This window comes from Lygodium microphyllum, chromosome 16 (genome assembly GCF_053477565.2).
Source record: "Lygodium microphyllum isolate KBCC chromosome 16, Lygodium_microphyllum_v1.1.10, whole genome shotgun sequence".
Classification (NCBI taxonomy): domain Eukaryota; kingdom Viridiplantae; phylum Streptophyta; class Polypodiopsida; order Schizaeales; family Lygodiaceae; genus Lygodium; species Lygodium microphyllum.
Genome location: NC_141150.1, coordinates 70,288,624 through 70,305,019, shown reverse-complemented (window position 1 = coordinate 70,305,019; position 16,396 = coordinate 70,288,624). Strand labels below are relative to the sequence as shown.

At 43.8% G+C, this 16,396-nt stretch overlaps 1 protein-coding gene across 1 annotated transcript; it reads left to right on the top strand.

The window, feature by feature from the left end:
• Nucleotides 1–13,730: 13,730 nt before the first annotated feature.
• On the top strand, nucleotides 13,731–16,183 carry LOC148022961 (uncharacterized). Its single transcript, XM_087695896.1, has one exon. The coding sequence runs from the start codon at nucleotides 14,621–14,623 to the stop codon at nucleotides 16,043–16,045; it is 1,425 nt and encodes a 474-aa protein (XP_087552022.1). The 5' UTR covers nucleotides 13,731–14,620; the 3' UTR covers nucleotides 16,046–16,183.
• Nucleotides 16,184–16,396: the final 213 nt, after the last annotated feature.

The following is a 16,396-nucleotide window of genomic DNA, read 5'->3' as shown; positions in this document are numbered from 1 at the left end:
AGAGATGGGAAGGGAAGAAGGCATGGACGCAATGACTAGTTGAGCTCGAGCGTCTCTTTGAGACTCGTCTTCTTGCCACCCATGCACTGATCTGCGAAAAGGCCTGACGCAAGAGTTGGTTTGACAAGCACGTCAAGCAGCACGGGTTTGAACAGGGTGACTTAGTGCTCCTCTACTCAATTAAAGGGCATAAGCAGAAGATGAAATTTAGAGGTCTTGGACCATTCAAGGTTCGTGTAATTAGCCGAACAGGCAATGTCGAACTCGAAACCTTAAACGGTGAGGGAACAGGCTTCTTCAATGGCAGCCATGTCAAGAAGTACTACCCTCCTACGCATCCTTTGCATGCACCACCGATGTTAGAACCGCATGTCAAGGTCCGGGTAGCCATAATCACTGAAATCGATGACGAGGACGAGGAAGCTGTGAAACTTGCATACCTTCGTATCACGGTCATGGCCAAACATACATGTGCCTTCACCGCCTTGATCGATGCGAGGGAGCAGACTTCAACGTCCTGACCTACGATCATTGGACTCAACTTGGCAGGCCACAACTTCAACCCACCACTGCAAAATTAAGCCCATATGGGGCTCATTCCTACGCACTACTCGGAAAGTGCAGGGCAGCCATTTCTATCAAGTTTGAGATGGTTCCAATGCTTTTCTACGTACTGCCAAATGCTAAAAACGCAGGCACAGAGTCATTGCTGGGGCGCACCTTCAAAAAGCAGACTCACTGCAATGTCGACTATGTATCGCAGCGCATCCACCTAGCAATAGGCAACATTCGCATTGTTACAGCTTTCAGTAAGGGCTGCGCGACCTCATCCCGGGCCACCCAGCCACACTGATAGAAACACCCGTAGGCAATTCTAAGGAGGTGGATGGAATGCGGCCACCACTTCCTGAGTCTCATCGCCCACAACCCATACCAGCCCAAGCTAAGGCCCCACAATCCCGCCTCCAATGGGTGCCTAAACAATCGCAAAAGCCGCCTAGGAGTTGAGGCTCCTACCCTCAGAAGACCAGAAGCTCTAAACCTAGGAGGCCCAAACGCAGCCACAGGAATAGATGTGTAATCAATCAGATATGGGTCCCCAAGGCTCTCTTGCGTGCACAAGGCTACTATGAGGGCAATGCTTGGCTATGGATACCTAAGGCCCACGTGATCAGAGGCACCACTCGTACGCCGACCTCAAGCTCGATCATCCCGAAAACCGTAAGATCTCGAAACCATGAGCCGCAGAGCTTTCCCGATCCGCAACCATCGCTTCCATCCATGCGTGAACCAACGCGAATCACCCAAGCTAGTTAGACCAATCAATGACGCCAGCTCGGGCATCATTACAAGCAGGAAATGACCCGGGTTTCCAACTCCATCCTAAAAGCAACAGGCCATCACGCGAGGTCGCTGCTAACCTAGCTTCCGTCCCAGCGACCCAATCGCAAGCTCCTGAAGTCCTACCATAGCAACTCTCTGTAGTCAAAGGCTCAAGTTCTACCAAGCCCCAACCGCCCGCAAGCCTTAGGCCCTCTTACGAGCGGAAATCCTTTCTCTCACTAGCAGCTGATTTAGCTGAGAAAATAGGGGATGATGTGTTGGATTGCATTAAACGACTGGACGCTACTTTTTTGTCGCTAGCTCTGAGCTATGATCGCCTTGACTTAGGCCTATTGGATGAATCCTTCGCAGCCGAAGTTCAAACGATGCCTTGTTCTTGGGAAACATTTGAATTTGCATTTGCAAAAGCCCCTACCTACGCTGCTAAGTTGCTTAGCGTTGAGATCTCAAAAGGGCAGGCAACCAAACAACGCCTCATCACGTCGTATGATCAGCGAACCACCTCCGCCCCATCACTGACCAAGAAGTGGCCGAGTTGTCAAAACTAGCTAAGACGAAATCCCAGTTCTTAAGGCATTGGTACGATCTTAGACTGCAATGGGAAGTCAAAGGATGCCGAGTAATGACAAACGCCGAGCAGCGACGCGCTATCAAAACGGCAGAGTACGACCCCACATACGTTGCGCCGACATCATATCGAGTGTTAACCATGATACGAGGCCGTCCTATAGAAGACCACATCAAGGGACACCCCTACCTCGACCGCCTGTTGACTGAAGAAGAGTTACACATCGCTAGCCGAGTCAACTCAGGCGACTTCCTAACTGATGTTCTCACATACATCACTCAAGTGGGGATTAAACCCTTCGACCTAGACCGCGAAGCCCATCTCGAACACAAGTATGTCGTAAGCACTAACAAAAATTACGGTTATGATAGGAACAAAAGATGTCACAGCAGGACCGAGCCCACCAACTCGCCTTCACAGAGGAAAAGAGAATGCGGTACAACATTAACTTGGAGAACCGCGCCTATAATCAGCTGAAATTTCGGACTATCCACAATTTAGAAGAATTAGTGGCCAAAGAAGAGGCGGTCAAGAGCATCGTGGAAAGTTGCAACCTTAAAAAGTACGTAGAAAGTTTCTCACGAGAACCTGAGCACACGAGCTATGTGGAATTCCTCAGGACCTACAATCCCGATGGAGAGTGTGGCATTGTCACAGTGGGGAGAGGACAAAATGCTAAGCAGGTGCTGGTCCATCTAACCCCGGCCTTGGTGGAGAAGGCATTGGGGTTGGAATCGAAGGTGGAGAAGAAGCAAAAGAGGGACGTGTATGCCATGCTGGGGATGAGGAAGAAGGAGGTACTGACGAACGATGGCATCAGTATCCAGGACATCCCCAGCACAGAGACTAGACTACAAGCGAAGCTTGTACATGCGCTCTTCTCTAGCCAGCGCTATAACGCACTGATGCACAGGATCAACGTACCAATCCTGGAAAATGTAGCAGCCCAGACCCTGCACGAAGTCAACTGGAACGGCTACGTGCACAAGACTATCGATCAGGTAGCCCGAGCTCTAGCATTAGGAAGCCTGCCAGCAGGAGGAGAATCATCGATGTCGAAGGCCGTAGAAAGAAAAAGGGCTTCCTCCAAAGCCTCATTCATTGCATATGGGGGCATTTTAACGGCACTTACCCAGGAGGCCGTAAAGGAAGTAGAAGAGGGGGAGGGAGAAACACCCAATCGATCACCGCCCCATCAACACCAGGAGAGGTCTAGCGATAGGACGGAGACAGAGAAAGAAGGGGAAGAACAAAAGAGCAAAAAGCAGGTTAAGGAGACTAAGAAAAAAGCAGCGCAGAAGAAGAAGAAACAGGATGAAGGCTGTAGAAAGGAGAGGGAGGACTTGGAGAAAGTGAAACGACAATCCCTCAAGGAGACTGAGGAGAGAGAAAGGAAGAAGAAGCAGGAAGAAGAAGAGACAACGGAACAAGTAAGGCAGGCTAAAAAGGCGTCTAAGTGGGAAGCCAAAAGGAAAAGAAAAGAAGAGCAGGAGGAAAAAGAAAAACTAGAGGAAGAATGCAAAAAGGCCGAGGAGGAAAGAAAAAGAAGAGTCGCGGAGGAGGACGAGGAGTTACGAAGAAAGGAGGAGGAGGACCTGGCAGAAGCTACCCGCCGGTCAATCGAGCAGCAGTGCAGGGCAGATGACCCAAAGGCCTGGAATCAGCCCAGGGAAGAGAGGCCTAGCTCCAGCATGCAGGCCCCAGAACCCGCGCCCCCTGTAGCTCCAGAAGGAAAAGGCAAAGCACCTCTGCATCCCATTCCCACCCTCATGGAGCCCCCCGTGAAAACCATTACGCCCACCCCTAGCATCCCCACTAGCTTGGAAGTGTCCAACCTGGTGGCCTGGATGCAATACTTCATTAGCAAGGAAATGGCCCAAGGGAAAAGCACGGAGACGATGACCACGTGACCAAAAAGGCCAGCTGTAGATGCTGAATCAAGGCAATATCAAAAGCGCTTGCGCATGGATGCTTCAACCACCTCCACCCACACAACAATGATGCCGCCAGCCGGTTACAACGAATATGTCACTGAGCTGCTCTCCCAACTGGAGAGGGCCAAGGAGGAGAAAAGGACGGCTGTGGTTGAGTTGATGGCAGAAAAAGAGTCAGTGGCGACCTTCCAATTGGAAAAAACCCACATCATCGCCATGTAGCAATGCCAAATCTTTGAACTCAAGCAAGAGCTGAAGGCCAAAGAAAATAAGGAAGAGAGTTACAAGCAGCAGTTGGAGGATGAGAACCAGGAACTCGTGTAGATGCAGCGGGAGTACAAACTCCTCCTGATGCAATATAAGGAACTGGAGTTGAAGTATAAGGAACTGGAGTCAAAGACCGCTACCATTGAGCAGATGATGGGGGAGCTAAACGCCAAGGAAGAGGAGAGGAGCCAAGAGAGGGAGCAGCAACAAAAGAAGATCGAGTCTATCTCCGATCAGCTACGTCTCGGGAAGACAGAACAAGCCAACATGAGCAGAGCGCTCAAGGCCCAGGAGCAGAAGCTCATAACTCTAGCTCAAAAGCAGGGGGAGAGCATGGAAGGCATGAGCAAAAGGGCCGAGGAATGGGCTACGCAGAACGAGGTGTAGGTAAAAGCTCTGGTGCGGCACCTCGCCTTGGTGGAGAAGGAAAAAATCTTGGCAGAAAGCAAAGCGGGCGCCATCCAGACAGCCTTCACCGCCCAACAACAAGCCTTCCTCAATACGATGCTGGATACAACTCAACTAGAGGGAGCGGAGGCATTGGAGGTGGTAAAGAAGAAGTTAAGCATCGCACGCAGAGCTCTGCATGCGGGGCTACAAATGTCACCCCAACTTGCGGAGGTATGGCTGGGCCTAGAGGAGCAACGGAAGTATCTACTACTGGCCCATCCATACCTCCGCAAGAACTGGAAAAGGACCCTTTCTCCTTCAGTTTTCTTATGCCTGATAGTCTGAGAAGAAAACCACACCTCCGTTTTTCTTCAGAGGGAGGAGGTCGAATTCAGAAAACCACACCTCCATTTTTCTTATGCGGAGGTATGGCAAGAAGAAAACCGGCAGGGGGAGGAGGTCGAATTCAGAATTGACATGAACAGATTCAGAGAAGATGTAATCCCGTAGCCCCCCTCGCCACATGAACAAGTTCAACAACAACTCGCCATCCTTAAAGAGCGGCGGAAAAAGCTGGTGGAAGAGGCCAGAAAACGGCTGAAGGCCAAGCCCGTCGTGCAGCCATCCACTCCCGTCCCACCATGCCCCTAAGACCTCCCTATGCAATTCCATGCCGAACTGGTGGTCTGGGAACGGCAAGAACTAGAAAAGGACCCTTTCTCCTTCAGTTTTCTTATGCCTGATAGTCTGAGAAGGGTCCTGCTCGATCAAGGCGATGGAGGAGGTGATAGCGGCTGGCAGTCGACTAGGCCAAAGATGGTTGGAGGATAGAGAAAAAACCCCCACCTTGTGGGGCACGAAAGAGGCCAAGTTCTGGCAAGATAAGATATATGAGGTGCCACACACGGTGAGGGGCTACGACTGCCAACCCCTCTGGAGGAGGCGAATATGTAATACCAACAAGTTCGCCTGGATGGCTTTTTGTAACACCCTACCCCACGAGCGGAACGACCCCACGTTTATGGCGTATCCCCGTAGGGTAGGTGTGGATTTTGTTGCTACCCTCCATAGGAGGCATGACTTTCCCGTTATCTACAATGCCAACGCCACTTCCTTTGACAACGCTCTACTTTTTGACCTGGGAAGCCTGCCTGCCTCCATGACACGTTTTCTTGTGGAGTTCTCCTCCTGCCCAGATCCCGCATTCATAACCACTTGTAATTACCTTAGGCTCCTTAAACTCCTACTTAAGCAAGACCCGGCACCGCAAGAAAGCGGCTTGCCTCCCCTCTTTTTTGATCCTAACGCTATCGATAGTTGCACCATGACCCGCTTAATGATGCGGGCTAGCCTTCTCCCTTCATTTTGCCTAGCGCTCCTAGAGGATATGAGCAACAGCCAATTCACTAGGTGCAGCCACCCCTTCCTATCCACCACCTCTCTCCATGTCCGCATGAACGTGAAAGGGTACATGTAGAGCCATCAATTTTTATGCAAATCTATCCGCCTGCCCTCCCCCCCTCACTCTGACGACGAGAGCTAGCCTTGGCTGTCCTGCTCCTCATGTAATACTATCCCGCAACGTGGCAAAAAAAAAAAACAAAACAAAGATCAATGCACCTAGGGGTCCTTAAGTTAGGCGTGTCCAGTGACCTCGGTCGGCTGGCTCCACTCCTAACCCCCTAGCCCTTTTTGATCCCCCCACATCACGCTTAGGGCACATCAATGGCAGGACACACCTAGGAAAGTAACACTCTCCTATGGTTCGGCCTGTCACCCTAAGCCACTAGCACCACTCCCCCTTGGTGCAAATGGGGTCCTCAACTGTGGGACATCACTCGGGTCCACTTCCCCATTTCACTAGCACGAGCATACCGCACCAACACGTTGATGACAACAGCCCCCCTAGGTGGAGCACTGCACCTTCTTCTTCAAGTACACCACTTTCGCCCAACCACCAACTTCGGAGGCCCTCGTTCACCCATGCAATCCACTGCGCTGCTCCGACGACTATCGTTCTTGAGTTGCCACAAACCCCTAAGTCTCCATGCTACCCTTAACCTTACACCCATGCCGAAAGTGCCATGGGACTGGCACCCATCTAGGAGGGGGTTAATGTTAACCCCAAGTCAAGATGGCAAAGCCAAGATGGTGAGAAATGGAGAAAAAGCAAAGAAAGATGAAGAAAAAGAGTGAAGACACGCAAGCGGCCCCTAAAGATGGACTGGGGCAAAAAGAGCAACCATAAAAGAAAAGGCACCTCAAAAAACTCAAAAAATCTTTGTAAAAGAGCACCAGGCTCCCTCCTGTGCCCATTGTAAAATATTAGACAGGTATAGGCTAGAGGCACGGGGTTAAAAGAGGAAAATGGAAAAAGGACCTTGCCACAATGGCCGGTCATGTAAAAAAGGGATGGGTGCCCATGGGATTTTAGGGTTTGTATATATAAAGTTCAAAAAGTGAATAAGAGAACATTCTTTGGTGTGTGGCAAAAGGAGTCTTCTTCTTCTTCTCTCCTTCTCACCTTCTTGCTTGTGTGTGCTCTTGAGAGAGGGAGTGTGAGAGTGTGAGGGAGTGAGTGTGTGTGAGAGTGAGGGACTAAGAGGGTGAAGCTCTTCACCATCTCCTCTTCTTCTTCTTCTCTTCCCTTCTCTCTTCTTACGCGTGCGGCTATGGAGGATGGAGCTTGGAGGTGGAGGAGGCTTGAGGATGCTTGAGCTAGCATCTAGGATCATGGAGCTACTGGTGTGTAGGAGAGAGGAGGCAACCCGTATCGGCACTAAGGTAAGCTCACTACACTCATAGGATCGATGGCGCGTCGGCTAGGTGAGAGATAGCCATTAGAGATCGCTTGGAATGCTTGAAACAATAAGTGGTCTTGGCGGTTGAGTGAAAGCTCCCACACACATATAAATGTGGAGGTATGTTTGATTGCGCAACTATTAACTATTTATATAAGTATATATAAGGGGCATGATCATGAAACCATTAAATTATCTATTAGGCTTGATTCAACATCTAAACTTACAAATATCCATAGGAAACTAAGATTCAAAACTACTTAGATTCATGGTATATATCTACTTCTAATGCATTTGCTGAATATTGGATTTTCCATTACATAGTGAAAAGTCGGATTTACAACACTTATAGGTACACTTGTTGGCTAAGAATTTTGTGGTATTTTGAGATATCAATAATATATTTGATATGGTGTAAAATAAAAATTTCCAAAAAAAAAGAATTCATCCAGATCCTCGAACTATTCTTTATTAAGACTTTCCAATGTTCTAAATGTGGAATGCCCACAAAATATTTAGACTAAGAGAAAACATAGAAATATTATTGGCCAAATATACTTTGTGGCACCTACCTCTAGTGAATGTGACTACTTATGAATGCTTTTGAAAATATCTAGAGCATGCACTTCGTTTGATGATTTGCGGACTATTGAAAATGTGATATACAATAAGTTTCAAGAAGCTTGCGTTGCAAAAGGAGTGCTTGGAAGTTACAACAAGTGGACTTTATGCTTGAAAGAAGTTGCATCTATACAAGTTGGTATTCAAATTTGATTGTTATTTGTTGATAATTCTGTTTTTTGTGAGCGTGCTTGACTTGGCCAATTGTGCAAGAGGTTTTTCCAATGATAGATGGCATTTTATATAAGTTGCAATAAGAATATGGACATGTATTCTAGTATGTTCTACAATAAGAGACATCTAATATGGCTTTATTACATCACCACAATTTTCTACCTTAGGATGGGGGAAGATTTTTTTACTTTCTTGGGCTGCCAAATCCTCATCATCCAATTGCTCGATTGTAGCACAATGCACTTATAAGATGAATATACATATGATAATGTAGAGGAACAAAAGGGTTATATGTCTATGGAGGCAATGCTAAATGATGGATAGAGAGTTGTGTATTCGATAGTTCTGGATCTCATGGATTTAGACTTTGGGGATATATTATTTTGTGGATGGTCCTAGTGGGTTTGGAAAGACTTTTCTGTACAAGTTTTTACATGCTAAGTTGTAAAGTGTTCAATGTATAGCATTGGCAATAGCATCATCTAACATTGATGCCTTGCTTCTACTTGATGGTTGTACTGCTCACTTTGTGTTGAAAATCCCATTGGAACTAGATAGTTGATCCATGTGTAATACTCCTATCCAAAGTGACATTGCTCGATTATTGAGACAATTAGGCCTAATTTCGTAAGACGAACTTATGTGATGCATCGATATACCTTTGAGGCAATGATAGGACTTAGAGATATATTATGAGATAAACTAGACGCTTGAAAGGTTACTTTATTTCAAGGAGATTTTAGATAGATATTGCCAATTGTGATGAAGGGCTTACCTAAAGATATTGTTAATGTGGCTCTATGCTACTCCTATTTATAACAATATGTTAAGGTGTTAAGACTCTCATGGAATCTACATGTATCTACAAATGGTGGTGTATATGATTATGATTTTAGTTCTTAGATCCAAGGGGCAGGGAATGAGGTGGCCATTACAAATGATTGCAAAAAGTTACAATTTTCATCTAGCATGGTGTTGAAGACACAATATATCAAAGCCTTGGTGAGTATATATTACAAAGTGTTCAATGTGACTGATTTTGGAACATATCTTAGAGAGCATGCCAATCTTGCATAATGATACAAAGGTTGGCATCTTAAATCGCCATTGCAATTTATGCCAATAAAAGTTACCTAATAGTATAGTGCCAATTCAATTGCAAAGATAGATGGTAACTCATTTTGGTACTCAGTAGGGCACTTGAATACTCTAGATTTGGGGTGGACTCCCTCCACATATTTTGTTATTGAAGATTTATGCACTTATTATTCTCCTTAGAAATGTGAATCCAATAAGGGGATTGTGTAATGGCAGAAGATTGTTATGCATGGCTTTTAATAGAAAGCTAATAAATGTGGAAGTAATTTTTGGGAAAAATATAGGTGAAAGGGTTTGTATTCTAAGAATCACATTCATTCTTCGAAATTTGTGTTTTCCATTTACTATGAAATGAAGGTAGTTTCCTGTACGACTAGCATTTACTACTATGACAATCAATAAATCATAAGGTCAAACTTGTAGGTTGTTGGTCTTTATTTAAAAGCATGTCTTGACTCATGGCCAATGTATGTAGCCTTTTTGAGGGTAAAGTCATCATTTGGTGTAAAAGTCTTGTTGAAGAAAGTGTACCTGCTACTACAACTGTCACTACAAACATCACCTATAAAGTTGTACGTCAAAAAGTACATCGATATGAAATGCTTTTTTGTGAGGTTTATTTTGTTGAGTATCTCATTGCAATCACCTGCCTTAGGTATTTTTGAGATATTATTTGAAAATGGTTTTGTGATTGTGGATCTCTCTCTCTCTCTCTCTCTCTCTCTCTCTCAAGTTTTTGCTCAACTTTTACATATGCCTACTCCAAGTTATAGCTATTATCTAGATTTTGAGTATTAGCAAAAGCATCTACAATGTACTCTGCGACCTGTTACTGACCATGCTATAAATCAGGACTCTAGCTAGAGTCATAAAGCACATGGAGGTTGATCCTAATATAGACATTGGGTTCCCCCTATTTGTTGAGATCTCACATGTAGGATACATTCAATGTTTGCATGGTCACTTTGCTACCCCTAACTAGAACCATAAGTATGAACGATCTCACACAGATAAGGTACCCATGGGATGGTAGAAGTATGAAAGTAAGCACTTAGATTTCTTGGTCATCGTACATTTAGGGCACATAGCTCCCATGGAGTGCCTCATGAATATCATGCTAGATATTTTTATTTGGAATGTACATACAATATAATGATCTTTGTTACTTTTATAATATCTTCCTTAATTGTAATCTAATGCTTTTATTTTACATTGTAGTTTTTCTTGATTATAGGTGTAAGAAGGAGGAACGAGACTAGCACATCATCTACCATACCGACTCTCAAGAACATATCGTAGGCTCACCACCCATGTTAGGCATGGTGATCAAAATGTTTCAAATTATTCTAGGAGAAAAGAAAAGATTTACTTTGGTTAGTTGAATTACAAAAAGTCTTACTTTTCATTAACATTGGAGATCTTTTTCATCACTTGGACACATTTTGATCTATGTGTATCATTGGTATCTAGAAATTGGCTATATGTTTTAGTCTTGCTCTTTGCTTTATTTTTGTGTTTGATGAGTTACATTCTTTGATTCTCATGAAAATAATAAGAGAGAGAGAGAGAGAGAGAGAGAGAGAGAGAGAGAGAGAGAGAGAGAGAGAGAGAGAGAGAGAGAGAGAGAGAGAGAGAGAGAGAGAGAGAGAGAGAGAGAGATTTAATGATTTGCATGGCCAACAAATAATGCAAGAGAATGGCAAGTTTGTCCCTTTCACAATGTTGCTTTATAGTAGCTTCAAGCAATAACCTACCATGAAGCAACATAGTGTTCCTTGTTAGAAAAGGTGAAGAAAGGAGAATATAGTGTTTAGGGAAGAAGTGTGGAAAGCAAGCTACAACTTTGCTTCCCTCATAATGCCACTTCACGTCACCATGAAGCAGCCTAATGTTCTACGCTAGAGCATGCAAGGAATGCTAGTTTATCTTATTTAGCTTTGGCATGCCTACACAATATTCTTAAACCATTTTAATAAAGCTATGGCCAATGTTGGTATATGCAATGTACTTCAAACTTTTGCAAGAATATAATAATGCATCCATAGATAGTCATAACATAGATTGCACATAGGTGTAAATATGGCTATTAAAACCTAAAGAATATTCACAGCATTGCCTTATAAAATGGGACCCTTTGAAGGCATTGTGTGCTGAACATGCATATGAAGGAGGTTTTGAAAAGTGTACCTTTCATGAAGTCATAGGTTTTTCCATTGAAAGAAGGTTAAACATAGGAAAATGGCATAACCAAGTATTGCTTCATTTCTCTATAAATTTGCAAAAGACAGAGATGTATTTGTCTTTATCTAAGATATACAATTACGAAAACTCAATGAAAGGATCTTTCCTTAAATAATATACCGACAATATACTAAGAAGATCCTACATCATTTAGTTCTTACATAAGGAGACAAATAGATCCATAAAAAGTTCAAACAATCATCTTTGTGTATTTCATGTTTCGTAATAAGTATCATAGTAAAAAGTAAAAACAAATATTCAGTCCTTCTATGGAATGTTAAAAAAATACTTGCACATAGCACAATATAATTTAGTTTCTTTTACTTGTCTCCTTATTGAATGATTATAATAAAATTGAGATTAATGTTGGGACATAAAGACATGTATGTACACTCTAATCATCATTTTATGTTCCGAATTGAGAGTTTTTTCAATGTTGAAATACATATATTAGTTCTGACATGTGCATTTTATGGTGGTCATAATAGGTATCAAAAATTAAGTTAACAATGCAAATGAATGTGAGAGACATCATAACAACCATGGAGAGAAATGGGAATCCAATAAGAAATGAACAAGTCTAGAATTGACTTTAGTGCAATTCAATATATGGTCCTTGTCTTCTACACTTGATGTGATACAACATCTACTAGTTTCGTTGGACACTCAAAATAGTGCATAGCATAAAATACATTAAACCCATAAAAAATTCTATAATAAATCTCCAACTTAGTGGATTCAACTTAATCATGTTCGCCCACTTTGTGGCTAAAGATTGGTGAGGTAGCATATTGTTTGCACCATGGGGATATGTAACAAATGGACTAGTTACTTAGTAAAATTGTAGTGATATTGTTCAAGGACAACCATGATTATGCTTATCTAAAGAGAAAATGTTGGTTTGACTGAAATACATTCTCACCCTCTACATAGCCTTAAATAACAAGCTCAATAGAGACATCTCTAGGAGGAGCAATCATAACAAAACTTGAGCATTTGGATTAGTGTTGGTGCTAAGTTTTCCTCAACCTCTAAGTGTTATTGAGTACCCACATGCTCCTTCATCAACCAAAACCAAGGAAATATTTTTTGTAATGCATTGCCATTGGCCTTTTATTGTAGGGCATCGCCTGAAGATTGCAAAGGACATCATCCCAAGGCGCAACAAGTGCAATAGAGCCATGTAGTAGCTGGGAGGAATTGGACCAGCTAAAACACACATCCGCCTCATCAACCAACTGAGCTTTGGATCCTTGACAAAACAATAAAATCTAGTGATCACCATAACATGTTTCATGTGTGCTTTCTTGGTTGATTTTTAGTTTGTTCGTCGTTCAAAATCATCAATAATACTGGGAAGACACAATCATGTAACTTCTTAGTACACATAGCTGAGGTAATAAAGAAGAATAGTAATGAGCTTCCACACATGCATGTGGTGTGCATAGACAAATGGTGGGAGTAATAAAGAATAATAGCAATGAGCTTCCACTTATGCATGTGGTGTGTATAGACAAATCTATGTAAGTAATTAAAGGATAGGAATGACCTCGATGGATTGTGACATGCAAACAAGTGCATGAGGCGGGGATATATGAAAATATGCATGTGTGAGTGGGCATGTAGATGCATATATTTGGGGTTGGATTTTGAACACAATATTATGACTGTTCAAAAATGTGCATGCAAGACATGATTATAGAATAAGTAAATGCTCATCACCATGTTGTCACATTGAATTCAGATCAAAGAGCAAGCACTATTGGCATACAATCAATCAAGATTGGTGTAAATGCAATTGAGATGAACATATACAATAGATTGCCATGACAATCTTGAAGGCACACAAAATGTCAGAAAGAAAAACAGGGCTACACATGAAGGGTATCAATGGGGGGTCCCATGATTCAAGAGGCCTAATCAGTGGTGATTGTGACCATTAGATGTGAGGTGGAGATTGCTCACTTTTGGGATCTAGCCATGGAAGTAACCAAGGACTTAGAGAGTGAGCCAAAGAGAGGTTTCAAGAAAGGACACTAGAACCTTTCTTCCTTGACAAAATACAATGTGAAACAATGTAAACAAGCATAGCAATTATTAAGAACATCAAATCAAAACCACACCAAGTGTTTTTCAAAAGAGGATTTGGTTAGGCAAAACCTAAGCCTTCCTTGAGTGAGTGAAGCACTTATGAATCCCTTTGTTATGGGGCTTTGGAAGTCCATACCAAAGGGCTATGGGTTGTCTTCTTCATGTATACTTTTATAAAGCCAAAAGGGATCTCTTAGGGGGCAGGAATCTCTCTCTCTCTCTCTCTCTCTCTCTCTCAATTTTCCATGAAAGGTCTCAATTTTCTAAGAATTGGCTCTCGTACCTGTTGAAAGCATTGACTTTGATCACCTTTAGGACTACTGAGACCTCTTGTGAACACAGATCACAAGCCTTGCCTTGATCTCCTTTAGTACTCAGACCTCTGTTGCAGGCAGATTAAATTTGTACACAGCTCTTGGAAACCTTCCCTTGATCTCCTTTAGTACTCAGACCCCTTGCCAAGGTAGATCAAAGACCTTATAATCACCTCAATGGTCACTTGGGTACGGACGATGATCAACAGTCTTCTCGCCTATCCACAAGGGGGCGGTGATTCGGATGGCATGATCTCTCAAAGGCCTTTATCGAATGACATGATTGCTCCCAGGTTCTACAGGGATGATGATGAAATGCCAGAATTGTTCTGAGCCTTAGATCACCCATTCCATAATAAGACCCCTCTTATGATGCTGTTGAATCTTCCTCGGGGGTCTCACAGGGCACACTCATACATGGTGTCCATGTTTCTCACACAGAGGCCCTTCGTAAGCAAATGCACATTGCAGCATATAGCATACACAGCATGTGAATGTACTCTGGGATTAGGAGGTCATCTTCAATTCAATTGTCAATGTGTGGTGGCATTAAGGCCTTACCATCATTCTGTGCTCTGCGATTAGGAGGTCAGCATGAATTCAATTGTAAGCATGTGCTGCCTATAAGGCCTTATCATCGTTCATGAGTCTGTCTGCTGTGCTTGGAATGCTGCAAAAAGTATTCAGGGTGCCATTGAAAGCTGTGAGATGATGACGGTTACTGCTTGACAAATTCCAGCATCCCACAGAATTCTGCAAGCACAGAGTAAAAACACCATGGACAGGCTTTTAATGGTCATCCCCATGGAATTGAGGTTTCAATTTGAGCCTGGGAAGCAGGTTTCTGCCAAAATCAGGCTTCAAAGCCTTATGCATACAATGCCCGTCGCATTCAAGTTATGGACAACAGCACCTAAGAAGTACACCATCTGCTCTCAGGCACACATTATCGCCCCCCTAGGCGAACATGTCGTGGAGATCACCATGGCTGCACAAAATAGCTTTCCTGATAGCCTCCCACATAGCCATGACAGGGTATATGTGAAAAGCCTTATGATTCCCACTGGCAGGGCCACACAGTCAGAACTGAACCTGTGGTTCTCTACCCGCAAGAAGCATGTGTTTACTGATGCCACCCTGACTGTGGTCCTGACAGGCAGTCATGTACTCTGGAGACTCGCTGCAATTGGCTCAGCTGAATCTTTAAGGGAAGTCCTGCGAGATACGAACGTAAATGCCAGGGATGGGCAGGATCAAACCGCATTGTTCATTGCAACAGTCCAAGGTAATGTGGGTGCTGTTAGGGCACTTCTAGAGAGCAAACCAGATGTTAACTGCAAGGATAAAGCAGGGCATATGCCGCTGTTTGAGGCCGTCCTTGCAGGACATTCTGAGATTGTCAAGCTTCTGCTAGATGCAGGAGCTGAGACAGGCTACAAGGATTGCCATGGCAGGACATGTCTGCATGCAGCAGCTTTGTGGAACCGTACCGATATCATGAGGATGTTGCTTGATGCAGGAGCTGAGGCTAATGCAGTTGATGATAAGAAGAGGACGCCCCTGCATGAAGCAGTATCAGGAGGGCACTTCAAGGCCTGTGTCATGTTGGTTCAAAGTGGGGCTGACATAGGAAAGAGATGTGCAGGTGATTTCACAGCCTTGCATATTGCTGCAGCATCTGGATTTGAAGACATTGCAGATTTTCTGCTTAAAGAAGGGGCTGATATTAATGCCAGAAACAACAACAGGAAGAGCCCACATGATTTAGCTCGTGAAAACGGCCAGTCCAGATTGCTGGATGCTGTCCACGCACAGGAAATGCTGCAAAAATCTGCCCGGATGAATGATCTGGAGATGGTGCAAGACTGTCTTCGTCTGGGTGCTGTGACTGATGTAACAGATCAACATGGGTGGACCGCATTGCACCGTGCATCGTTCAAGGGTCATGCTGATGTGGTGAGGTTACTGCTTAAACATCAGTTTGACATAAATGTAAAGGATGAGAAAGGATATACTCCACTACATTGTGCCATAGAGGCTGGGCATAAAAAGGTAGTGGAACTCTTACTGGAGCACGGTGCAGATACCAGTACAAGGATAAACAAGGGGGGACTGACTCCGCTGGGACTGGCGTTCAGTATCAAATATTCAGGAATTCCCCACCTGATTGAGGCAGCAAAACCAGATTGCTGTAAAGGTTAGTAGATATAGAGGTAACCCAGCTGCTTGCACCACCAGCACTGCTGGTATAAGCAATATTGCTCCATGCATCAATTCTGCAATATTGCTGCCTGTATTGGAGCCCTTGTACAATACTTAATGTTGGTGGAACAAGCAATGTTGCTCCATAAATCAATGCTACAGCATTGCTGGCAGTATTGGAGCACTTGTAAAACACTGCCATTTTGCATCCCCTTAGCAGACACATACTAAGTACCACCATTGCTCATAGCTAATACTGCTGCTTGCAGCAACAAAATCATGTTTTTACCCAATGTGTTTAAGCAGTACTGTTGGACAGCACTAATGTTACATTGCTATGTATTTTTGGAT